The following is a 26,079-nucleotide window of genomic DNA, read 5'->3' as shown; positions in this document are numbered from 1 at the left end:
AAATAAATTAATTAATTTAAAAAAAAACACTGTAGTCTGCCCCAAGAGTTGATCAGAACCTATTTGGTTTGGATTCTGTGGATCAGGTCATTCAAATGCTGTGGTATATTTGTAAACTATGTGAAGATGTATTACTGTGATTGGTGTCACAAAGAGCTGAATGACCAATAGCTAGGGAGGAAGGGGTTAGGTATGTCTTCTGGGGACAGAAAGGAATCTGGGAGTAAGAAAGGCTGAATCACCAGCCAGAGGCAGAGGAAGAAGGATGGGCAGTACAAAGAAAGGTAATGCCATGTGGCAAAACATAGATTAATAGACATGGGTTAATTTAACCTGTAAGAGCTAGTTGAGATAAGCTTAAGCTAAAGGCCAAGCGTTCATGATTAATAGGAAGTTTCCATGCCATTATTTTGGAGCTGGAGGCACAGAAATCTTGTGACACTCACGCACAGGAAAGCAGTTAAAACCGTTAGTTGTCTTCCCCCAAATCTCTTGCTCTAAACAAGGTTTTAAAGGAGTTCAGGTTACCTTAAATGTCAAAGTGGGCCAGATCCAAGGTGCAATCTCAGCACAGGTTGTAACCACTTTCCTCAGTACCAGCATCTGAGGGCCAGACTGGATAGACTGGGCATCATGCGAAGCCTATTTGACTATCTGTCTGTGCAGGTCCCGGGGATGGCTGTTGGAGCTGCAGCTTTGGCCCCCATTGTCTCTGGCTGTCTCTCGGGGGCAAAGCGTCAGTCCTGCATAACCAGAGGGGCAAAGGCACAAGGCCGGACTCCCTATTCTTTCATGAGAAAATGGCTTCTGATCTATGGAATCATGTATAAGATCCATAAACAGAAAGTGAAAATGGAAGACACTTGGGTGCTTCAGCGGTGTAGCTAGCCTTTAATTTTTCTGTTTTCTACAAGTAGTCTATTTTATGGAACCTTTTTCTGGAAACCAAGGGAGTGGCTCCCAAACATAGGCTAAGAATTGATGAAGCTGGAGTGTTTTTTTTTTTAACTTTACTTCCTCCATTCCTCAAAGTCTTCTTCAAAAGCTGCCCGTCTCTAGATTCCACTCACCCCCATGTTTTAAATCGGATGCATAGAAATATGCCTTCCCTTTGTGACTTTTTCATGGGAGTGTTCCCTCGACCAATGCAAGTACCCCACAGTCAAGGCCCCTATTTGGGTGCCGCTTGCCCTAACCTGCACAGCTTTGGACTTGGGATGACGGAGAACGAAGAAATGACAGATACAAAGTATGTAAAGCTGGAATCGGGTGGGTCATGTACTTGGAGACACATCAGAAACTGCGAGAAAAGCCAACTTTTTTAATAGCAGAAACGAGGAAGGGGTTCACTGATCTTGGTGGGGGGTTGCTGTAGGGAGCAGTCTCTGGTTGCAATCATCCAATGAGTTAACTGTGGTGGCACCTTCTGCATTTACTGGTTTTAGCTAAAGATTAACCATTGATCAACATCTATGCTCTAATCAGGTGTCTTAGTTAGGGTTTGTACTTCTGTGAAGAGACAAAGCAACCACAGCAACTCTAATAAAGGAAAACATTTAATCAGGGTGGCTTTCAATGTCAGAGATTTAGTCCGTTATCGTCATGGCATGATAAGGCAGCGTGCAGGCAGACGTGAGTGCTGGAGGAGCTGGGAGGTCTGCATCTTAATCTGCAGGCAACAGAAAATGAACTGACTGCCATGGAATGTAGCTTGAACAAAGGAAACCTCAAAGCTCCTTACACACATACACACACAAACACTGACACACTTCCTCCTAAAAGGCCACAATGCCTAATAGTGTCACTCCCTTTGGGGGTCATTTTCCTTTATACCCACCATACCAGGTAAAGGCCTTGTCATTCCCAAACTTGGCCCAGAAAGGCTTTGGCAGTCTGAGACGATGGTGCCCTTGACCTGGCCTCATTCATGTCAACAATCCACATTTGTTCAGATTCATCTGCTCCCCACACCAGACTTTTAGAAGGTAGGGAGAGGAAGCAAAGACTTAACTGTCTGAGTCTTCTGGGAGGAAGAAGGCGACACAGACAGGTGCCTGATGAACTTCAAATTAAACTCTTTAAATTTCTACAATTTCTTATGAACTCGTACATAAATTACAGTGCAGCTTGCATATGCAAGAGGCATGAACTTGCTTCTTAAAGCAGATGGTTTTGAAATTAAAGAAAACTCCTATATCAATCCTCAGAGGGGGTTTTTCCTTTGGCCATGTTAAAGTATTTGGTTTCAAAAGCAGGTAGGAAATCTTCAGTACCCACCGATAGGGTTTTCTGCCCACCCCCCACTCCCATAATAGGTTTGTCTGCTGATGCAGTAAACCAGATCAAGACAGACTGAAAAAGTGTATTAGGGTATATCCAAGCAGATCAACTTGTGGGCAGGTTCTCTGGTCCTAGAGATGGAGGCCAGAGAAGTCGCGCCCCCAAATGAAAGTAGAAAGATTTTAGGCGTTGAGGTGAGGGGTGATGACATGTCTGCCATGAGCGGGGTTTGTGCCCAAGTGCAGTCAAATCTGAGCACTGAGACGAGGACTTGGGCGGGTTGTAACTTCAGGGGAGGAAGCTGCAGTAACCTTGAGAACTGGGCTTTTGGGCATCTTTCCTTTGTTCGGAGACTCTGGGCGCCTGGGGTTGGTGAGAGAGACAGAGAGATGAATGGGGATTTCTGGATTGGGCAGGGGGCAAGCTGGAGGTTCCAACCAAGCACCCACTAAATGAAATAATCCCATAGAGCACAACAGAATAGGCACTTTCTGGGGCAGAGCCTTTAAAGGCTAAACGTTAGGAAGGGAAGGCTCCCATTCTGACTAGAACCAAAATGTTGTGGGGTTAACACTTATCAACAGGTAGCATCTCCTACAAGTTTTCTGGTTTAGGAATTCTTCTAGGCTGGAATTCCTGAGTCTTTCACCCACACTACAACAAACAAACAAAAACTTGTATGTTCTTTCAGAGGAGAAAAAGTAAAACGGAAAAATTTTACAGTAACTTATCTTAAGGGAAATTTAATGACTAAAGTACACCGAGTCCAGTGGTATGCACGATCCAGGACTGGGGCAGAAAGAGGAGTATGACCAAAGGGAGTGAGGGTGCTGCCCTACAACAGCCTCAGTCTGGGCTGTCAGGAGAGACTCCGGATGCCCTGGACCGTCATGGCAAGCCTCACCCCAGCCTCAGTCTGGGCTGTCAGGAGAGACTCCGGATGCCCTGGATAGTCATGGCAAGCCTCACCCCAGCTCTTTTATCACACATTTGCCAGTCTTGGAGCTCGGTAGCCATGCCGTAGCAGTTTGTTTTCCTTATGCTAAAATCTCTTCTGTGAAAGAGATTTAAAAATAAAGTTCTTTTAAAGTAGAACAGTATCACATTAAGAGTATTCAAAGCACAGATTATCAAATCTCCCTTAAGCTCAGACCCTGTTTCCTTAGTCTCGGATTCCCATCTCTGTCCTCATTGGTCCTGCATTGGAGCACTTGGTATCTCTGCATGTGTATGGGGGTATGGGTGTGAAGGTGTGCAAGCATGCCCACGGGTGGAGGCCCAGACTTTGGCTGTCTGTCTCTCCCACCCCTTTCTTTATACACCAAGGCAGGCTCGCATTTGAACCCAGGGTTCCTGTCTCCCCCTCCTGACATTGCAGAAGCTGTTCTACCCATCCTGCATGATGTGGGTGCTGGAACTCCAGACTGGGGTCCGTGGGTCTGCAGCAAATGAATTATCCACTGAACTCTCTTCCAGGTCTCCGCACCTTTCAACACTTCATAGACACTGAGTTTTGGTATTTACACACAGAGAGTCCCCAGAGTAGATTTGCTAAACGAAAGGACTACCATTAAGGAATGCATGATGTAGCAATCCGATTGGTATGAGATGTGGGCAGCTGAGGACTCTCAGCCAAGGCATGCACGCTGGAGCAATTTCCCATGAGCTTTGAGAACAGTGGAACAGAGCAGGTTTGAAGCAACTTTCATCGAAGTATAATTTTGACATGCAATACAACTTTTAGGTGGGGCTATTCAGAGTGTGGAATACTTCAGATTCTACTTTTAAAAGGCTTCGGATATTTAAGGGCTTATGCAAAGACTATTGCTCTATTTTTAACATACGATTAAGCCAAGACAGAATATGGGAAATTTTATTCTACAAAGCAGTGACTAAAAATTTCCAGTATGTCAAGAATTATATATATATGGGGAAACCGTATCAATATTACTTTTTCTATTAAATGCATTCCAGTAAGAGCTTCGGATTCTGTGGCCAATCATTACCTAATTTTGTATCTACTATGTGTCTACTGCTTGTCTATCATTCAGTGCTTTTTCTATGCTTATTTCTGGAAGAGCCATGCTTGTTTAACTGGCCATTCATAAGCTCCACTGATATCATCAGAAATATACTCATCTGAGAATATTTCTTGAGAACATTTCATGCTGCCATTAAAACCATTTAATTTTTATATAAATCATGTAAGACCTGTTTACAAAAATTCTCCCTTTCCTTCATTTTCTGTCAGCTTTTAGAGACTTCCAACCCTCATATTTTTTCTTTTATGTACAACCCTGCAATTATAACTGTTGCGAGATCCTTTAGGGTAAAGAGTCTCCAAGCCAGGAAAGTCATACACAAACTTACAATATTTTATTTTTTTTTTGCCTGGGATTTCATTTTGTAGCATGCTGATCAGAATTTCCAGGGTCTAAATCTCTGGAAATATCTTCCTAAAGTATCTCCACACTCCTTGGAAGCCTTGAGGGCACAGTGGGAGAAAGACAACAGGAATAGGGCTGGTAGAGGGACTCAGACATATGGTTAACATAGACACATTTTAAAGTTTAGCCCTTGGGCTTTCCAAGTCACTTTATCTGGAGAAAAGTGCACAATAAGGACCTCCCCCCAACACACACACTACACAACTCACTCAGAAGGACTTCTTGGAAAGGGTTTTCTCTGACCAGTTAAAAATCTATTTGAGATTGTGGATCAGAGAGGTAAATAGCTGCTATATCCAAGCTTAACAGTTTTCCTGTAATTTCAAATAACTCCATCCCAGAATATCCAAGCTTTGGCTTCATGGATTTCTTTTACTTTGGGCAAGTTTTGGAATTGTTGAGGATTAACAAAACCAAATGAATGCACACTGACCATTTCCAAAGGCTTTGTCTGAAATGGGCAGATGGAATGTCTCCAGCACACGTATGTCACCTGGTGCTGGAATATGACGTGGAGACAATGAGTGGCACACAGATATAATAGGGACTGAGGAGATTCTGGTATCTATTGGCTGAAAGGTGTTGGGTACATGGATTCAGAACACCAGCTCTTTGCTTTTGCATGCACTGAAACTCTACAATTCCAACAAAGCAAAAGGGTCTTGAGACAAATTCTAAGCTCTTCTCTAGCGTCTTTTTAGTGTGTATCAAGTCAGTCATATTGGTTTTACCTCACTTAACTGTTAATAACTTTCTTCCTTGCAAGAGATTTCACTTTCTATTTAAAAAGATGCAACAGTATTGATACATATAACACTGTATAATTACACATATGCATACACTGTCACTTTTTTTCTAACAGAATTTGTATCTTTAGCAAGGAGCCCCTCCTTCATCAGTCTCCCTCCCATGATTTTATTCTCAGCAATGGGAAGGAAGTATGGAGTGACTTTGGTAATTCATTAGTTAATTCTACAGAACACATTTTACACACCACAGTATGAACAGATAGGAATTTAACTCACTGAAAGAGTTTTTACACCATCAAATCTCCCAGAACTTAAGAATATAACATATTGTCAAACTAACATGAAATTCTCAATTTTCCTGCCTGAGTGCAGGGATCACACTGCATGCAACCATGTGTGGCCCCTCAACAACCTTTGACTATGCTCAAAAGCATGCCGACTAGGATTTGAAAAAAAAATGAGCACCCAATGTACATTTGCATTAAATGCGCCATGCCAACATTTTCTATCCCAAAAGCAATAGTAGGTGGTACCACAACCACTTTCATTAAGTGATTCAGGGAGGTTCAAATCCCAGTGGTAAGTGGGTGACGGTTCAGAACTTTGCGACCAAATGTGTGTTATTACATACCTAGGTTGATATACATATGGTTTCCAGAGGTCTTTTGTTGTTTGGGACAAACAAAATTTTGTATTTGATACAGGGTCTCCTTACACGGCCCTGGCTGGTTAGGAACTGGCCTCAAAGTTAGATTGCCCGCCTTTGCTTCCCCAAGTGCTGGAATAAAGGTTACCACCACCACATCCAGGTCCAAAGGACTTATAAAAATAAGACAAGGTTCAGGAACACTCTACTTATTCGACTTGAGGTGCGAGCTTTTGTGGGTGGCCAATGCCTACAGCAAGAGTATGTATGTTGAGTGGCAGCCTGAAGTGAATCTACTTTCTTCCATTGGACTCCCCTCCACCTTACATCCTCCGCATTAGGGAGAGCAAGCTCTACTCAGACAATGGTCAGTCTCAGGTAAACACAGTGTAAAGGGAAACCATTGACCAATGTTCTGAAATAGTTGAAGAATTCTTTATTATTTTCTCTCCTGTATTTAGCGGACATGATACACTGAAGGCACATACTCTATGGCTGGTAGCTGACAGAAAGAAAATGTATTTGAATAATAATATCTTTAAAATATTTCAAATTTTTATTAAATATTTTTATTCAGTTTTAAGATCACAGTTAAAGTACTTTAGCATGTTATACACATGACTTACATGTGCAATTTTTAGAAATATCAAATTAGGTATAAGATTTTGAAGAAATTATATAAATGTATATATTGACTTTTTACTACACATACATCTAAGAAAGCAATAATTCCGTTGTACCATTAACTGGAAATCATTTATTACATGGCATGTTTACACCAACTCTAAAGAGAACAAAGCCAATTTCCAAAGCAAATTAAAATAAAACAAAAACTGAAATAAAATGAAAAAATCAGTCATGCTAAAACTGTCAACAGACTTAAGACCTGGGGTCAAACGAAGCCATGGTTAATTTATGACATGTAAGTAAGCAATTCAAACCTATGAGAACCAGTTTATAACCTGGTGTGTGGAATCTCAGGAGGTTTTAATCAACCCTTTGACAAATTCCTGAGAGCCAGAGGCTTGCTTAGTGCTAATGACATGAAAATGTGGCTGAGCAATCACTAAGCTCAAGGTCCCCAGCCTTCCCTCCCGACCCTAGGTTCTGCTGCTCCAAGAGCCGAGGCACTAAACGTGAGGAGTCAGGAGACAAGAGCAAACCTTCTGGTGAGCAACAGAGAAGTCAGTGACATTCCATGGAACATGAGTGTCTCTATGATTTAGGTTAGAGCTTGTGAGGTAAGATTCGTGTTGTGGGTGGGTTTGGAGGCATTCTATCAGATCCTTGTTACTCAGTCACCAGTTCTGGCCCAAGTTATCAGAAAATCTTTGGAAGTAGTAGTAATGTTCACAAACATGAATTCTGTGCATGAAATCAATGTGAAGGCATGATCAGCTTGACCACTGTCTGCCATAAAAAAAAAATCAAACACAAAAGAAAAAAAACAAAAACAAAACAAAACAGTGGCCACAGAACTTTTAACTATAAAGTTCCTCCTGTGACTTTATCAGTAAAAATCACACCACCACAGATAAAATTTGGTCAAAAGAGGACACTTTCCTTCCCTCATAATGTATATTTCTATATTTGAAGGAAAGGGCAGCACAGATAGGTGCAGATATACAAAGAAGTCAAACGTATGTCATTTACTTCTGTTGCTTCTTTGTTCTGAAATGTCAGAAGGTAATAACGTCCCCACTGAAAAGGACAGTCCTTCAGCATGGAGTATAACGAACGTAGCTATCACTTCCAAACATAAGTAAAGTAGTCCATCAAACCCTGACGCTTCCCCAGATCCATGGTTCCATGAACCACACAGCTGCTTCTGTTCTCATTTTACACATGTTGTTAGTTAATCTAGGTAAGACTTTAACAATCCCCAAACTCAAATAAAACCAAGTCCAGCCTAACTCTTTGGGAATGCCTGTATAAACAGAAACAACATCTAATTAGCAAATAGTACACTTTGCATAAAGTGCAAAACAAGGACGTGTGGGGAGAAGCTAAGTTCAGTTTCCACCTAGCAGTCACTCCAAACACTTAACAGGTCAAAAGCGATAAGCACTCGCTCCTACTGCTCATTTCAGCACGACGTTGTTCTCTCTGGAGAAGCCAGTGTGTGAAGACAAAACACTGCAGTGGAAAATTCTGGCACTGAAGGTAGAAGCGAAAGACAGACTTACTGAAATTAACTTTGGAAGCCGAGGTAGCCCATGAGGATTGGCCTATCTGAGGGCTCTGGGGAGCAGTGCAATCAAAGGTGAATCTCAACAGCATCATGTACACCCCAACATCTCCCTTACAAGCGGTGACTCCAGGCCTCCCCTGATTTCCTTCCTCTCCCCCGAGGAACCAGCAGTGGTGCTTCTCCTCTGCTGAATGGATGCTGTGCTCCAGCCTCCAGCTGCTGGTCTTCAGAACACTTATGACGCATACAGTAGTTTAGCAGGCAGCATGGTCCCACTGCTTCACATTAACATCAAATGCCAAGCTTGGAACAGAGTTATGTAGTATTCCCCACCCCACCCTATACACAAAACACGTCATTCAGTTCTCAGCTAAGGTCTGTTCCATAGCAATTTACAATTTGAGATTTTACATCGGTGCAAACACTTCCGTACACTGAGTCAAAGACTGCAGAGTGCAAACACATTTTTTATGACTTAGCAAAGCATCTTGACTTTAAGAAAACAATAGGAAATCAACACGTCGGACTCCAACCGCCAGACGGGTTCAGACGCTCCTCTGCACATACAGTGTTGCCAACATTTTTCTCTAGTAACTGTAAAGGCAGGAAGTAAGGTCATAATGATACTATAGGAATTCTTTCAGCATGGTTTATGGGCCACATCTGATAAAATTAAGTAATTTCTGACACTTGTGGGGGAAAGGCTGCCAGAATGACAGGATCACTCAGGAGGGGGTTGAATGAATTAAGAGTTTTGATCCACCATTTGAGACTAACCTAATCTGGGGACAGGATCCTGTGGTTTCCAATGTGGCCATGGGACGTTTTTTCCTTTTCCTGATCTCATTTACAGTACCCAAACAAACAAAACTTCAAGGATGTCTTACAGTATTTTCTCTTTCACTCATCTTAAGAGCTGCAGTTTTAGTTACTATAACATACTCTGGACACTTCAAATTTACATTGGAAATACCAGAATAACTAAAATAAATAAAAGGCTAAAGAACACTGGAAGAGTTCTATGTCTGCACCTGAGACAGAACCTCCGGCTCCAGCCCTGCAGAGAAGGGCAAGGACAACTTTCAAAACAAGATTTATATACAGGTTTGAATCCAGAAATTAAGGTTAAAAGCATAAATACTGACAACTTCAACTAAATGCAAAGTGGTTTCAGAAAGATATGCTACAACAATTTGGAATATAACAAAGCAGAAGAACATTGTATTTTGGTTTGCTTGAGATATACATAAGGTGCAATGACTTGTTTTCTTGAGGATGCTATGAGACAAACGTTAGTGTGGCTGGTGCTTGCTGCCAGATTACACGTAGGCATCAGAGCAACACAGCAATGCCAGTTTCCAGAAGGAGAGGAGCAACATGAAGACGACAACGCTAATGCAGTAGAGTACGACGTAATGGGCTGAAGGGTTTGTGCTAACAAATGTTACCTGAAAAAACCAACACCCCTCTCCAGCAGATGGGGCATAAGAAGCACAGCTACTGAAATCAAGACCTCGCTCAGAGAACTATAAAGCTTTGCAGGATTTCTGCTACTCTCAGTGCCTAACCGCTTAAAAATTAAGCATTTCTACAAAAAGGTTTGTTTTTAAAGTATCTGAAAACAGCCGTATCCAGGAAGTCCCTCCCATCCCCACCCTGCCTAAGGGAAAAGCCGATCAGGTAAGATATTAACCACGTAGAAAAAGGTCATCTCTTGTTTCTTTTTTAAAAAAAGTTCTCAGGAATATACAGCAATCTCTGAAGGGACTCTAGTGAAATGTACTCGGAGGACTGAAGGAGGGTGCTCTGGCAAAAATAGATCTATTCTAATGTACTCTAGAGAACAACAAGTTAGTACCATTGTCAAGATGCATGTTCTGCACCAATGCAATTGTTGGTTTTCTACTTTTGTTACTAATTTTTTGGGTTTTAGCTAATTATCATGTTTAAATCACTGCTAGCAAGTGGTCCAAAACTCCAACAGCCACCAACATCAGGACCCAGCAATTTCCAAACATTCACTTATTTTTGTTTTGAAATTTAGAAAATATTATTAAAACAGTTATCATAGTAAAAATAGTATGCTAAAATCTGGGGCTATTCACTCAATTTATTTCTATGTGAATGGGATTAAGCTATACCTACTGATTTACCTTTTACTAATTCCTGCTTCCTACATCCCCACAATGAACATGAATTTTTGAGGACACAATTTTAATACTCTGCTGCCCTCCCTACCTGCTTTGGAAAAATAACAACAAACAAACCTCTATCTTTTTCAATTCTGTTAATATAGTTGTACATATTTTCCAGCACCGGAACTGAAGGAATATCTACAACCATGAGAAGCTAGACCTAGACAGTATTAATAGAGTCATTTTATATGGCTATTAGGTCAAATTACAATTAGAAAAAAAATCGTTACACTTCAGTCAAGTATAAATAAGAAAGCTAGATAAAACCATGTAAACTGTCACCATTTAGAGATCTAATTCAAAAGCTTCAAATTCCAGCTAGCACTATCAAAACTCCACCAGTTTGAAAACTATTAAAAATTATTGCTGGGATCCAAAAATTAAAATTTGGTAGTTTGTGCTGTGTTGCAACAGTGGGGAAATACTTTGTGCTATGGAACAAATACCCTGTAAAATCTGTAGCCTCAGATTAATTTTGATGTATCACTTTGCATCTGTTGCTAGGAAACAAGACACTGTGAACGTCAGGTGGTTAAGTCAATATGTTGAATGTTGTAGGCCAGTTAATCCACTTGGCACTGGCATATGGTTGGTTTTATGCTTAAAAGCAACAAAACATGAAAAGGAAACAGAAACCTGTAGGTGGATCTGACTGAGAGGCGCACTTCAGACACCTCCCCACTCGTTTACTCAATACCTCCTCAACAACACCAACTCCAAATGGCTCCTAAACCTGCAGTGCCTAGTAGGCCGTGCATAGCAATCGCAACCCGTCCAGTCTGTCTGTGATGGATGTAAAAGGTCTGAAGCTCCAAGTCCATATGAAGTGAGCATCTTCAGTGTGTTTAGAATAATGAAGTAATACTAAGGTCACTTCTGAATAATAGTTTTGTCTTTTTTTGTTTGTATGAACGATCCATTGGTCACTTAGACCCCTGTGTAAAAATAAAAGAATCCTCAAGGCATGAAAACATCAGTAATCTGTAATCTGCAGGATGCTTCCCCTGTCTGGGAAAATATTTGCCACAATTTGCCCCAAGCAAATTCTTCTTGGTCACTCAAGGCTAAGAAAAAAATTCAGATTGTAAGAATTGTAATAGTCTCTTTCTCGATCTCAAAATCAATCTCTCTCCTCTCTCTCTCTCTCTCTCTCTCTTTCTCTTCCAGCAAACTACCACTACCATTCTGGTGGCAAATATAAAAGTGCAGAATATATGGACCACAAGGCCGAGCATACACCGCTAACAATGGTACGTCTGCCTGCCCATGCTGCTTAGGAGTCTCTGGTACAGGCATTTTAATATTTATTCTACAATATAAATGTAGGTATAACCTATTATATAAACCATCTTAGAACTTAAATCTTCATGTACAAAAGACTAAGAATATCTAATAATAACTAGTGCAGTGCGTCAGGGTTTTTTTGTTTGTTTTGAAAGAATAACTAGGTAATATATGAAACTAGTTTCACACTCTCTGGTTGGTAAAAGAGATGCTGGATGAGCTACAGTAAAGGCAGCCTTTTACCAAGTTACCACTGGTCACCGTCAAAAGCCTTCCTTCCATGCAAAGCAAAGGTCCACATCCCTTTGCTTTTGCTCAGTATCACACAGTAACACTGCCCTCAGAACTCGTGGCTTCTGAAACAACAAATGGGCCCAGAATGCTAAGTTTTGCTTCAAGTGATTCTGGGCTGTGTGGGACAACAAGCACTTGTCTGCAGTCTGTACTTCCCACCACATGGACTTGCCAGCATCCCTGGTAAAGACAAGGCTAGGGTAGTAGGTAAAGCACAATGTTTTACAATTAAAGGGCGCTTCACTGGTCAGCACAAGAAATCAGTACAGGAGCCTGTGGCATTTCTTTTGGCTGTCCATCATGGGTGAGTGAAGTTGACCTCTGACCTCTGTAAAACAAAAGGGGGAAAAGTCACTTATTGAGGGTATATAATCTGAGATAAGCAAGGACAATGGGCGATAAGAACGTTCCACTGTCTTCCTCGACAGTAATTAATTGCTACTTAGTCATTTCATTAAATCCAGTTTTGTCTTCCCTTTCTTTTCTGAAGAGTTATTCATCACGTACCCTACCCAATAATCCCTAACAATATATTGTCTTGTTACCATCCAAAGCTAAGGCCTTCCACTCTGTAGAGATAAAAACCTGAAAGACCCACAAAGCTGAGCAACTTCTCAGGACATGGAAAACTTTCAGCCAAGAGTGAAGCTCTATGAGAACACCTTTATCTTAATGCAGGGGGATTTTAAACGGCACTTTCCTGTGCTCAATTTGCCCAACAAGGAAACTCTCCTATCTTGATTCGTAATCTCCGGAAAGGAGAATCCACCTAAGGTGGCACACAAGGAATAAAACCAACGTTTTGTTTTCAAAATACATCAGGAGACAAAACATCAGCAGGTATAATTACAGCCAGATGTGCAGTTGGTCTCAGGAAGGTATGTACACAGTTGCATGAGGCATGCAAGCTGCAGCAGCAGAGTGTCTGAGAGAGGGGACTAACCACAGGGGCTAGAAGGAGGAACAGCAATTCCCGCATCTGCTTACAAAGGCAGGTATGGCCTAAGTGGGAGGGGACAGCACTTCCCTGAGTGCAAAGCAAGGCTGTGGAGGGCGGGTGCAGGTTTGCTGAGAGTGGAAAGGCTTGCCTGAATGTTCTGCTGTTGCCAAGGGTGAGTCACAGAAGGCTAACGGAGTGGACAAGGATGCAACCACAGCTCTGTATAGAGGAGAATGCTTGCAGCAGTAAGCTGACTGTGGTCCTTGCCGAGCCCTTCATTATGATTCTCACTGAGGCGCAAGTGGAGAAGCATCATCTTGCTCACAGGCTTAGCAGATCTCCCAGCAAATGTCTGCCAGCCCTCACTCCCCAGTGGGAAGCTGCAGTGCACAAGAGAACAGGAATGTGACTTCCTGGAGACATCTGGAGGCTGGGTGAGGGAGTGCCAGAATTGACAGCTAAAGGGCCAGGAGACAGAGCTGCCACTAGGGCCTTCAGGTGTCTAGAGGTTAGAGGGGCATGAAGCTCTAGCACACTGTACATCCGTTGGGCTTTCAAAGCTTTTGTACTTGACTGAACATCTCATAAATAAAGTTACTTTTCAGTGAGTAATCCACTTTGAATAAAAAAATAAATAAAACACCCAGGTTTAAAAAAGCCCGTCTTTCTTTCCCAAAGGATCCATTAAGTAGCAGAAGATTCAACTATAATAACGTGCTCTCTATGAAACTTCACTGAGTTCAAGGAGTTCTCATGCCCGTGATCCGGTCAGATCCTTACAGCTTAATTCTTTGGGGATGTCATTACATTCAATATAAAGTGAAGAAACTGAGGAGCAGACCATCTAGAGTTGAAGAAATTAATGGGCTTCTGTCTATCATGAGGTAGATGTCAAGATGGTCCTTACTGTGCACCCACAGGATTTTGACAGGGGATATTGTCATGGCTACCAACATCCTTAGCACTGAGACATCAAGTCATCCACGTAACATCTCCATGAGATGTGCGCCATTGCGGTGGTTTAAATGAAGAATGTTCCCCCAGGCTTATACATTTGAGTACCTGGTCCCTAGTGAATGGTGTTCGGGGAGGTTGTGGAATCTTAGAGAGATGAAGCCTGGCTAGAAGAAGTATATGACATGGGGAGGGCTTTCAGAGTGTTTATGGTTGCTCCCTAATTTCTATTTCCTCTCCCACTGTCAGTTACTTGCTCCTGTCATCATGCCTGCTGCTTGTTGCCATGACTCCCACCATAATGGATTCTTATCCCTCTTGAACTGTATGCCCAAGTAAATGCTTCTTTCTAGAGCCCAACTTCTAGAAGTTGCTTTGGTCATGGAGTCTTATCATAGCATCAGAAAATTAATAAATACAGCCACTCCCAATTTATATAAAACAAATGCTGGGAGTGAAAGAGGGTGATTATGCTCAGGATACTGTATTGTTCTTCCCTCACACCTCTGCTTCAAGATCTGACCCCAGGATGCTTACAGAATAGTGCTTCGCTATTCACAGGAATATCACAGAAATAGTTTAGCATACTACAATATTCAAGATAAAATACTTGGTTGCCATTGACTCTCATGTTTACCATACTGTTAGTTCACACATATACTTTGCAACAATTCACATAAATAACGGTGCCCTTGAACTCATTATGAAAGCCAGAACATTGTGTGTAAAACACCAATCACTTCTGAAATGGCTGGTTGGTTTCAACACGGCTTCCTCCACTCACGCGTCTGACCACTCACCTGTGCACATTCTCCATGGCTGCAACCTCAGCCAGTGCAGCGAGGCTAAAGAATGCAGACACAGCAGGCATTTCTGGAGTACTGCTCCGTGGCTCCTCAACCGTATTGTGTGAGCAATCATCACTGCAGTATGTCTCAGTCACTTTAGGGAGACTCCTGTGTAGTTGCTCCTTTGGTTTGTCATCTGAAACAAAAGAGAAATCCATCACAGGTGGATGACTCAGAGAAGAGTACTGAGGAAGCACTGGGACAGACAGTGTGGGGAGCTATCATTCCTGTCCACGTCTGCTACCTTCTTCTGAGTAGCAAAGCTCATCCAGAGCACCTTCCTCTAAGGTAATAAAGCACTTTCATTAAGCTCAGTGCCAACTTCCAACTGTGGACTCTGCCCAAAAGCCGACAAATGAAAAGGTCTGTTTTATTCAGAGTCAAAGAATGGTTCAGTGTTGGGGTCAGAAGAAAAAAGTGAACTGTGACCAAAACAAAACCCAAGAGACTTCTGTGATGGATATGCACCTCTCAAGAAGCCATAGCATAGAACAGCATGACAATGGTAATGTGGACTTGGGGTTTAATGTAATTCTAACAGGTAGAATAGACTAAACAACAGGTAATCAGTCCTGCTGAGCTCCCATATTGTGACTTTGTTCAAAAGACATAAGGGAACAAAGACAAAAGACTTTTTAGTACCTATAAAAATACAAAAGAACACTTTCTTCATTATGCAAACATCGTAGGAGAGACAGAATTTTTAATAATATTTAAATACAGAAAACAACTGATAAAAGATATGACTGTCATAATTAGGACATAAAACTGGCATGTTGTTTTCCTATGTAAAAAGGGAGTATCTCCTAAAATTTCTTTTTTCCTAAATATGAGAATGAATGAGGACATAAATGAACAAGGACATAACAATCTATAAAATGAAAGTTATACATGAAAAGTAGAAAGACTATTTGAGAAAAGGGAATTAGTTAGGGCTTGAGATAAGAGTAATGGGAGCCGAGTGTGATCAAAGCACACTATATACATCAATAAAGAGGTCATTATGGCGCCTACTACTTTATAAAACAAATTTTGAGCTAATCATGAATAAAGAAAAATAAAAATCACAGATCAGAATTTACATTAGAAAGTGAAGAAAGGAAGGACCCGTTGAACCAACACTGATGTTAGTCTTCACTCTGACCTCCCATTCAGACACAGAACTCTCTTCTTCAAAGTCTCACTCTGCTATAAAACTAAAACTAGCAGTTGTAATCTGCTTTATGGGCTTAACAACTATTTAAAAATACAAGATACAAGGAAAGTGCAAAATTAATGATTGCCCTATTGTATATTTCTTTTAATTTATTTATTTTTATTTTATATGCATTGGTGTTTTGCCTACATGTATGTGTGAGGGTGTCAGGTCCTCTGGAACTGGAGTTACAGACAATTGTGAGCCACCATATGGGTGCTGGGAATTGAACCCAGGTCCTCCGGAGGAGCAGTAGGTGCTTTTAACCACTGAGCGATCTCTCCAGCCCTGCCCTCTACTTCGAACTCAGCAAGTAATTCCTATCTGCAAATACTGATCTAACCCAAATCAGATCAAATAGAATGCTAGACCTGCTAGAACTCAACAACAAAGATCACTGTGCCTAGCTAGCATGGCACCTCAAGATTTTCAGGGGATGTTCAGTCACCATCATACCCTTTACCTCAAGCCTTTCAGAAAATTCCACTGGAAACAAGCAGATTACAAGCTAAGACAGGAAGTGGGTAATTTTGCTGTCTATTTAGACCAGAAAACAAGATTTCCAGATACATTCTCGGGCTCCACTAGTGGTCTGAATCAGCCCTACACAAAGTGTTAAATATATTTTCAGGTTCCTTAATTCACTGCTTTGAATATATAATAATCTGGCTTGTAGTGACATGAATAGAACACCATGAAGTTACAGAGACTCATCTAGTAGCTTTCAAAATCTAGGCTCTCCTGGAATTTACTTAAGACTGGTGGAGGGGCGGGCATGCAGAGGAAAAGCAGCCAATACTCCAAAAGATTACCTTTCCTTTCTAGGGAGTCAGACACACACTTGGAGAAACAGCTATGTACGGCTTTAGAGCATGAAATAGAGCATGTGTGGAGGCCAATAAAAACATACAAAATAGATAGGGCTTTCATTGAGAAACGACAATTGGCTGGTTCATAATTACTAGCTGGCCAATGTAGCCATTGTGGACACCGGCTGGTTCTCAGAACCTTGACATAAAGATCTTGATCCTTACCCAAGGTACTTCCTGCTGGTGATACTCGGCCATCTGCAGTCCTGACAAGGTGTGTGATCTTGGTTTTCCTTGCTTTTCTCTTTTGGCTACCCACCAAAGGTTCTTGCATCGCTGCTGGCTCTGGAGTGTTGGGAATGGATAGGGCATTTTTAACCTTATAAGCAGGCTCTGTGGTGTTTCTGTCTTCTGAAAATATGGCTGAAACAGGATAAATGCATAGTTATATACCAAACCACAAAGCATCAGCACCATTCTAGAAAAGACATATTTCTACATACCTGACCCATCTGAATAGAGAATTTACACTCAAGTTTTCAAAACATTGACAGAAAAAAAAAAGAAATGAAACATTACCACAATTTGTTTACTACTTATTTATATATCCCTCAAATCTTCACAGGATTCAGATACATCCCCTCATCCCTTTTATGGTGTGAAGTAATACAGCCAGGATATTATTTCTGACCAACAAGCATTCCACCACTGAGCTACATCCCCAGTTCCTTCTTTCCCTGTCAACTATCTTTGGCAGGCTTAGGTGGGGTAGAGGTGTTAATGTATGCACTTTCACCTGGATCCCAAGAGATCACAAGTCCTGGGTGTGATCAGGGAACCTTTCTGAGCTCCTTTAGGCCAATTCAGTTGGGCAGGGTGCTAGCAGTAGTTTCTTGTCTTCTGAAGACCCAGAGATTAAACATGTGCTTCTTAATGCACATTTACAGCTGGGACATTTACCTTTCAGAAGCAGTCTGGCCTGAGCAGAAAAGAAAACTGTGAGGCTTAAACTTCTCTCATGCATACTGACTTCTCACTGTGGATAGGGCAGACATTGGTAGAGTCAGCAGGCAAATAAAATCCTAACTCTGCACGTACTGGCTTTGTGGGAGCCTAGGCAGTTTGAATGCTCACCTTACGAGACCTGGATAGAGGTGGGCAGTCCTTGGGCTTCCCACAGGTCAGGGAACCCTGATTGCTCTTCGAGCAGATGAGGGGGGGGGGGGGGGGACTTGATCGGGGGAGGGGTAGGGAAATGGGAAGCGGTTGTGGGGACGAGGCAGAAATCCTTAATAAATAAATAAATAAAAAAAAAAAAATAAAAACTGGAATAAGATAAAAAAAAAATCCTAACTCTAGGGCAGAGTGAACACGCTTAATGACATAATTGAATAAAGCACCGTTCATGGGGAGGCTACATTTTAGCGCTGTAATTGCAAAACCAATAAATCATTTAATAACACAGGACTGAAATTTCAGTGACTCTCGCATCGAGAGTAAGGATGGTGCATGCCATTAAAGTGTTCTTTAGTTTTGATTACATGGGAATACTTGTCTTAACACACTTACTTCCTTAGGCATTCCTCCTTCCCATCCCCTTATTTTGAAATAAAAAAGGAACATGTAGTTATTTGTGTGGTAAACATTAAAAGGTAAATAAACACACTATCAGATGGGTCAGCTCTTAAGCTCAGTGGCTGTTCTTCTTGAGGACCCAGCCTTGGTTCCCAACAACCATGTGGCAGATGACAGCCCTCAGTAACTCCAGTTTCAGGGAATTCAGTACTGTCTTTGGGTCTTGATGACTACTAGGCAAACTTGATACACAGGTAAAACACCAATACATGGACGTAAAGGGCCCATGCATATAGCTAAATTGATTAAAAAAATAAAAGCAATCAAGTTTTATAATTTGGACCTTTTTTTTTTTTTATGCCAGTGGCTGGCCTGAAAGTTTTTGGACAGAAAAAAAGTTAAACATTTTTTTTCTATCCATTTTAATGGCCATCCAGTTTCTAAAGACAGGCAAAGAAATCATTTCTGCCAAAGGAAAGAGAAGGTCAGGAAATCACAATTTGACATGACAAAGTCTAAGAAAACCAAACAAAGAGTATAAATTGGAAGATGAATCTGAGGTAGGCACTGACTCTATTAAACTATGGTAGTACAGGTCTTTAATCTTAGCACTCGGGAGGCAGAAGCAGGCGATCTCTGGGTTTGAAGCCAAACTGGTCTACAGAGTGGGTTCTAGGACAGCCAGGGCTATACTGAGAAACCCTGTCTCGAAAAACCAACCAACCAACCAACCAACCAAACAAACAAACAAACAACTCTAAACATTCTAAACATATAGTATAAGAAGAAAGAGCAAGATAAAGAGGAAAATCCTGAAGAACAGCTTCAGGGGTTAGAAACACTGTTGGTATAAATACTCCTGTGAGTGAAAGTGAAAATTTTAATCTAGATTTTTAGAGATTTTAGATATAGCCTTGTAAAAGGAAGACTACAAATTATTAAGGTATTTTGCTGTGTAAATCATGGTCCCCTGGCTTTATAGATACCTAAAATGAAGAGTGATTCACACTCCAAACACATGGGAAAATCATTCCAATTACATCACAATAGAGGATGAGCTTCTTTTTGCCCCTGTATCAATCAATATCTTAGTATTGCAATACCATGACTGTGTAGGGACAGGCTTAAGGTAGCAATTACCAATTTAACAATACCCCCAAACACCTGCTAAGTAATGCTTCTAAGCACTGTTTCAAGTACAGAACCAACAATCAGGAAAAGCCTTCTTACAATTTTAGACCTAGTCCCAAGTTCAAGGATGGAATAGTTTTGATGGTAGGCACTCAGGCTCAGACTATTGGTACTTCACTTCTTAGCATAAGCCAATGGCAGTATATATTTAACATTTGTAAAAATAAAAGCTCTAATTAAAAAAAAACTACAATTTAGTTAGAAATACCTCAAAGAAGTTTAATTACTATATAGCCTTAAAGCTCAACGCCTCAGACAAGTTTAAAGAAGCCAAACCTCCAAACCTGAATTAAAATGAACATCAAATAATGTCTCTTGCATATTCATAAGCTTCAGCTTCATTGCCTTCTAATCCAGGGGCCTCACCTGTCACTGTAGCTAGGGGGAATTCTGCTCATCCCTCCAATATCGTCACTGCTTTCTTTATTGGTGGACCATCCCAAAAGCACATCAATTTGACTTTTCTACTTCTACTTTAAAAAAAAAAAAATCTAGACCTTGTGGTAAGAAGGGCAAAGCACAGTTGCGAAGGTGAAAGGTGCAAAGTTCACCTTTTCAAAGGGAAAAAGAGTCACAGGCAAGCAGTTCGTGAGCCGTCATCTGACTTCCACAGACTATAGTCACAGGCACCAGGATTTCTCTTGAACTAGAGTTCACTAACTGTGGGAGGGACCATGATCTTTCCATGTAAGGATGTGAATTGGGACAGATTAGCTCTAAAGAAGACACTCTGACCTAAAAGGATAGTTTTGCCACAATCTATAATAAGGTAAGGGTTATGTCAGGGAAAAATAAACCTCTTAGTCAGCTCTAGGGTCTCAAGTGGGAAGGACACTTATGGATTAGCACTGTTTTCGTTGATTGTCACTGATGAGCCTTGAAGTAATTACATCCTACTAAGTAGCTGCTGTTTTTAAAGTCTCTTTCACATGACCTGGTAGAGACAGGTTGAAGACCAAAGGCATGGCTGCTAAAGGACCGGGTATGGGAGGAGAATTCAGTCCACAGGAAGACAGGAGGAGGAAGGCAAAGAAAGGGCATCAGCAACACTCGATTGTAGAAGTCAGCCTAGTAGGGGAAGGTAAAGAAATAACAAGTTACAGACTAGGTGAACGAGAAGTCTGTGTCAGTGCCCCAGAGGGAAGCTACAGTGCTTACCCAGAAGGGGTTTCATCTAAACCTATTACCAGATCTAAAAGGAATCATGAGCTCTGTGGATCATTCTCACTTGACAAAGGTATGGAATTAAGACCGTGTTGGGGCTTTAGAGTCAGAGCTAAGGGTTTTGCCTCATTCTTTGACCCGGGATTAAATCCAGAAAATTCAGCCATGTACATGGCCCAGGCAAAGGTCAGCCCTCGGGGAGAGTCTCCTAAGACAGAAGAATGGATGAAGCAAAGGGCGAGTCAACAAATAGTGCCTATGACAAAACGGTATTCAGCCACACCAACCCACAGCAAAACAAGTGAGAGGTAGAGCATGTGGGGCACAAAATAAAACAGCTCAGGGAGAAAAATCAAGCCCCTCTTCCCCCACTCAAGCAAACGGAAATTTGAGAAAAGGAAGGCTTTGACATCCAAAAGCATATTAGTCATTTCTCTTTGGGCTTTTAATTGAGCACACAAAATGACTCAAGCACACTGGAACAAGTCCACAGGGCTGGTTTCCACACTCGACAATAACCATGGCACACGTGGAGTGCATCATCTGAGGGCGATAATGCCAGCTCACTCCTGGAGCCACATTAGGATGCTGGCAGTAAGAGACTGCTTTGTTTCCCAAACGACTCCCCAAATGTGGAGAGTATTCTTTGGGAAAACAGTGCTGCACTTGCACTGCACCCCAGGAGGCTGTTAGAATCAGGAATTTACATTGCAACTGGGAGAGTCAAGGTTGCATTGAAATCATTATGGCTCTATCTGAAATCTCATTGCCTTTGGTTGGTCTCCCATGAACTAAAACAAGTCAGATGCTGAATGAACTAAAGAAAAGAGAATGGAATGAAGGAGCCAGAGCTGGGAGATCTATGGTCTTGGGAGACTTTGCTGGAGTTATAGAGTAACAGTTCCAAACTTAGGAAAAGAGATCAAGTTAGGCTGGGTGACTAGATCATGTCTAAAGTTGTATGTGTACAAATAGGCCACCCCTCTGGCTCCTGTAACTGTATTACACACTGCAAAAAACCTACTCTGACGGAGATTTTGCAGTGTAGCCCTGGCAACTTGGTACTTATTATATAGTCCAAGCTGCCCTAAAGTTCAAGGCAATCCTCCTGCCTTAGTCTCCTGAATGCTGGGATTACAGTGGATCAAATGAGGGCTAAACGTTGAGAGATTTGTCTGAGAAAATGGAACAGTAATGGCCAAAGTGCTTAAGCAGAGAGAATCCTGGTTTCTTTCCTCTTTAAGATTTGTTTTTTTTTCAATTTTGTATCGAGGTTGCTACCAACATTAATAATAATAATGAAAAAAAAAGCCCTCTAGGAGTCACTGAGTATTAACTAGCATCATGCCATCGTTGTGGAATTAGACAGCTTTATTCACCATATGCCATGGGGGCAACGGTCTTCTAAGTTGACCAGAAAAACCTTGCCAGCTCTAGGCCATGGACATCCTCTCCTCCGCTCTTTTTGATATATGCTAAAAGTACCCTGTACTATGGTTTCATCCATGTCTTTCTGTATTTACATCCTGCAAAGCAAAGTTTAAGAAGCAATTGTATGGCCATAGGTGTAAGAATGGCTAAGGGCCTGGATAGCTCACAAAATTCCCTCCTGAACAAGCAAGTATTAGGGCTGGCATGAAAATAAATAAAAAAACAAGTCCATTTGAATTACTAGCGATTTTCCGATGCTGAAATTGATTTCTATTTTTCTGGCCATGTAAAATGGATTGGGACTCTATTATAAGTAAAAGATAGACACCTTTCAGAGCATGGTCTCCAAAGTTCTGTTTACTATACATCAATACTATATAAGTAATTAAGTGTCATCAACAACAACTCTACTTCTACTAGACTGGGGACTGCATAATATACTTAAAACTGCCTGCCTTTTCTACCTCCACACAAGACACAACACCAGAGATGCTGGTGTGTCACTTCCTACCACAGCACCCGTAAGACACCAGAAGAGAGTCACCATGTGTTAACAGGGACATGGTCTGTGAGTTCAAGGCTAGCCTGGTCTACAGAGTGAGTTTTAGGGCAGACAAAGCTAAACAGAGAGACCTGTCTTGAAAAACAAAAACAAAAAAAAGAGAGAGAGAAACATGGACCTTAAAGTTTATGTATTGGCATATACATCATTCCAATGCCAAGTACATGAATTACATGAGTTTTGAACAAATATAGAGTAAATTATAACGAGATCAAGCAATTTGTCCTACCAAAAAGTGCTACCTAGTTGCAGGTCTGAGAACACGGGTCTCCTAATTCATGGCAAGTGTGTTTTCCACTTCAATCTATACACGCACTCTGCACTTCTGTAGGGTCAAATCTTACTTAAAACAACATCATTTCGAGTGATGAGTAACATGAGCTCAGACACCTTCAGATTCCTCTGACAGTTCATTAGTGCCTTACCATTATGAAATCTGTGTAGAAGATATTTTTAAAATGCACAAGAAGAGGTGCTTCAGTCAGGAACTATTAAGATTTAATGTTGGAAAAAGTATAATTCATATTTTATTTTGCCTGCACTTAGGCTGAAATAGTATTCCAGTTAAGTTGTGAATGTGAAATAATTCGTCAGCAAGCAGAAACCAGGCTGGAATTTTAGAAAAAGTAACATGACAAAAGCAGACGTGGCTTACTTAATACTGTTCCTATCAAAGCCGTCTGATTACCAAATCAGACTTTAATATTTTGGATAAATATTTTCAAAATGTGTAATTCTGCTAAGCGATTTAGGCCAACTATGAAATTTGTTTGCCTGCCCCCCTCCCGGTATTTATGGAGTTAAGGGATATGGGCGTGGGGGGCTGGTGAGATAGTCAGTGGGTAAGAGCATCTGCTGTGCAGGACAAAGACACGAGGACCCCTGGGACTGCCTGGCTGTCAGCCTAGCTCCATATTCTGTGAGAGACCCTGTCTTGAGGGTGAAGAGTGATGGAGCAGGGCACCTGCATCCTCCGAGAGAGCTCAGCACATGCAGGCATAGGTGGACATGCCCTATCCTCCACAGGTGAACACACACACTACTGGCTGGGGAAGGGGTTGGATTCAATCAAGTACCCATTATAGACTTAGCAAATTTCTGGGTAGCCTAGAACACACTGTAGCCCAGGCTATCCTGTAGTGTGGAGCAGCAGGTGGTGTCCTGCCACCCGGCTAGCTTTACACCTGAAATAATTACCCGAAAACTGTATTCTTTTAAACACTGCTTGGCCCATTAGCTCTAGCCTCTTACTGGCTAACTTTCACATCTTGATTAACCCATATCTAATAATCTGTGTAGCACCACAAGGTGGTTGCTTACCGGTAAGATCTTAACCTGCATCCATCTTGGAGAGGATGCTATGGCGACTGCCTGAAGAGGAGAGGTATGGCGTCTGCCTGACTCGGCTTTCTTTCTCCCAGAATTCTGTTCTGTCTACTCCATCTACCTAATTTTCTGTCCTATCAGGGCCAGGGCAGTTTCTTTATTAATTAACCAATGAAAGCAACAGATAGACAACTGACTCTCCTCCATCACTATCCTTAAACTTGTTGTAATCCTACTTCTGCCTCCTGAGTGTTGGATTACAGAGGCTCACAGCTACACCTGACCCAATTTATTTATTTGTACTAGGTGGTTCACTATGTATTGGCTCAATTTTGTTGATACAAAGAGAATAAAACTTCCAAATAGCTCTTTAGCTGGAATATTTCAAAGATACCACTGACTTCTTGAGTAACTTCCTTTTTATTTTTAGAGACAAGGTCTCATGTAGCCCAACTGAGACTCAAACTCACCGTGCAGCTGAGGGGCACATTTAACTCCCTCCTAAGCTCCACCCCTCAAGTGCAGAGATGCACGAACACACCCAGCTCTAGTGAAGTAACTAATCGCTAAAAACGTTAAGTCTTTAGAAAATATCTATAATGAACATATTGTATGTCTCTGTGCGGGGGAGGATCAGGTGGAGGAAGAGAAGGAAGGCCCTTTAACTCAGAAATTAGCACCTACCCAAGGGTTCAGTTATGCTTGTAATGACAGTTATAGATAAGCGGGGTGTGGGAATTTAAAGGCGACATCTGCACTACGACCTATGACTAGTTTGACTATGCATATGCCTAGGGTGAATTCTGTTTTAACATACTTAGAGGTCCTTGGAAATGGACATGTGAGGGACAACCGTTACCCTGCTGTGCTCAGTTAGTCAGGAGGACCCCCGCTTTTCACTCCTGACTTCAATGCTCCTGCACCATAGATACAAAGGATTAATGTGATTTGAAGGCTACAAATCTCCTTTTATGAAACTAAATGCCACACAACATACTGTCTGATGACTAGCAGCAAAACAGTTTTGATTTAAAATAATAAATAATCTCAATGTGAACACACAAGTCTAACGGTTGGACCGACATAATTTTTGAATTTTTAAAAGACTGTAAAATTATTCCATTTTTAGCTTAGCTCATGTATAATTAAATAACATATTATTTCTTTTACCTTCTGTAGGGTGAATGGCATCCAAGAAGAATTGCTTGTGTGACCATTTATCCCCACTTCCTAAAAGGACAGAAAAGTAAAAATGAAGCTCTACTCCCAGCAGATATACACAGCACTGAACACGGCTGTGTGCACAGTGCCTTGAGCACGAAACAACATGCACATCAAACAGAATCTAACTTCAATTATTTTATTCTCAAAACTACTTGCCAAATAAACAAATGAGACTACATAAGATATGGATAAAAATAAGCAAATTCTGTCCTTTGTGAAATACGTTAGACAATATCTTGACTTTAATCAACACAATCTCAAGATCTGTAAAATGAAATAACAAACGCTGACATTTTACCTATATTATGTTTACTCACTAGAAGCAGAAGAAAGCAGATCATCAATATGTAATGGCAGAAGTTGATGTGGAGATGAAACCGAAATAAGTAAAGGCTGCAGGTACAGGAACATACAGACACATACATCCATACACAGTGCGCGGAAGCCGCAGTAAGAAGCCTAACATGCTGCACACACGGCCATGCAATAGGGTGCAACTAAGCCTCGGGTGAGCAGGTTTGTGGTAGCTGTGACATTGACATGCAGGACACTGAGGAGAGCCCACCTCCGAGGTCACACAGCTGTAATGAGTCGGATGTGAGGACTTATCTTTTATGTGTAAGAAAGAAAGTCTTGAGTTATGAGAACAGAAATCTTAAGATGAACCCCGAAGAGGTCAAGGGTCCATCAAGCCCACAACAGCAATGGATGTTCAGAGAAGGGCGAGGTGACAGAGTGCCCAAGTTTCTAATGCCCTCTGGAAATAGCAGTTCT

At 41.4% G+C, this 26,079-nt stretch overlaps 1 protein-coding gene across 4 annotated transcripts in view; it reads right to left on the bottom strand.

Annotated features, from left to right (window-relative positions):
• Positions 1–9,977: 9,977 nt before the first annotated feature.
• Bbx (BBX high mobility group box domain containing) overlaps positions 9,978–26,079 on the bottom strand; it is a 245,700-nt gene continuing 229,598 nt past the window's right edge. For all 4 annotated transcript variants that reach the window (XM_041672947.1, XM_041672945.1, XM_041672949.1 and 1 more), the window contains 4 exons: positions 25,252–25,311; positions 17,058–17,255; positions 14,781–14,964; positions 9,978–12,414 (listed from right to left, as the gene is read on the bottom strand). In XM_041672947.1, the coding sequence (XP_041528881.1) occupies positions 12,327–12,414; positions 14,781–14,964; positions 17,058–17,255; positions 25,252–25,311 (530 nt within the window). In that variant the 3' untranslated portion in view covers positions 9,978–12,326. The remainder of the gene's footprint in view (positions 12,415–14,780; positions 14,965–17,057; positions 17,256–25,251; positions 25,312–26,079) is intronic.

The sequence above is a fragment of the Microtus oregoni genome, unplaced genomic scaffold (genome assembly GCF_018167655.1).
Source record: "Microtus oregoni isolate MIOR12 unplaced genomic scaffold, Mior012 000023F_ref0000262, whole genome shotgun sequence".
Taxonomy (NCBI): Eukaryota; Metazoa; Chordata; class Mammalia; order Rodentia; family Cricetidae; genus Microtus; species Microtus oregoni.
This window is presented reverse-complemented; position numbering and strand designations above follow the sequence as displayed.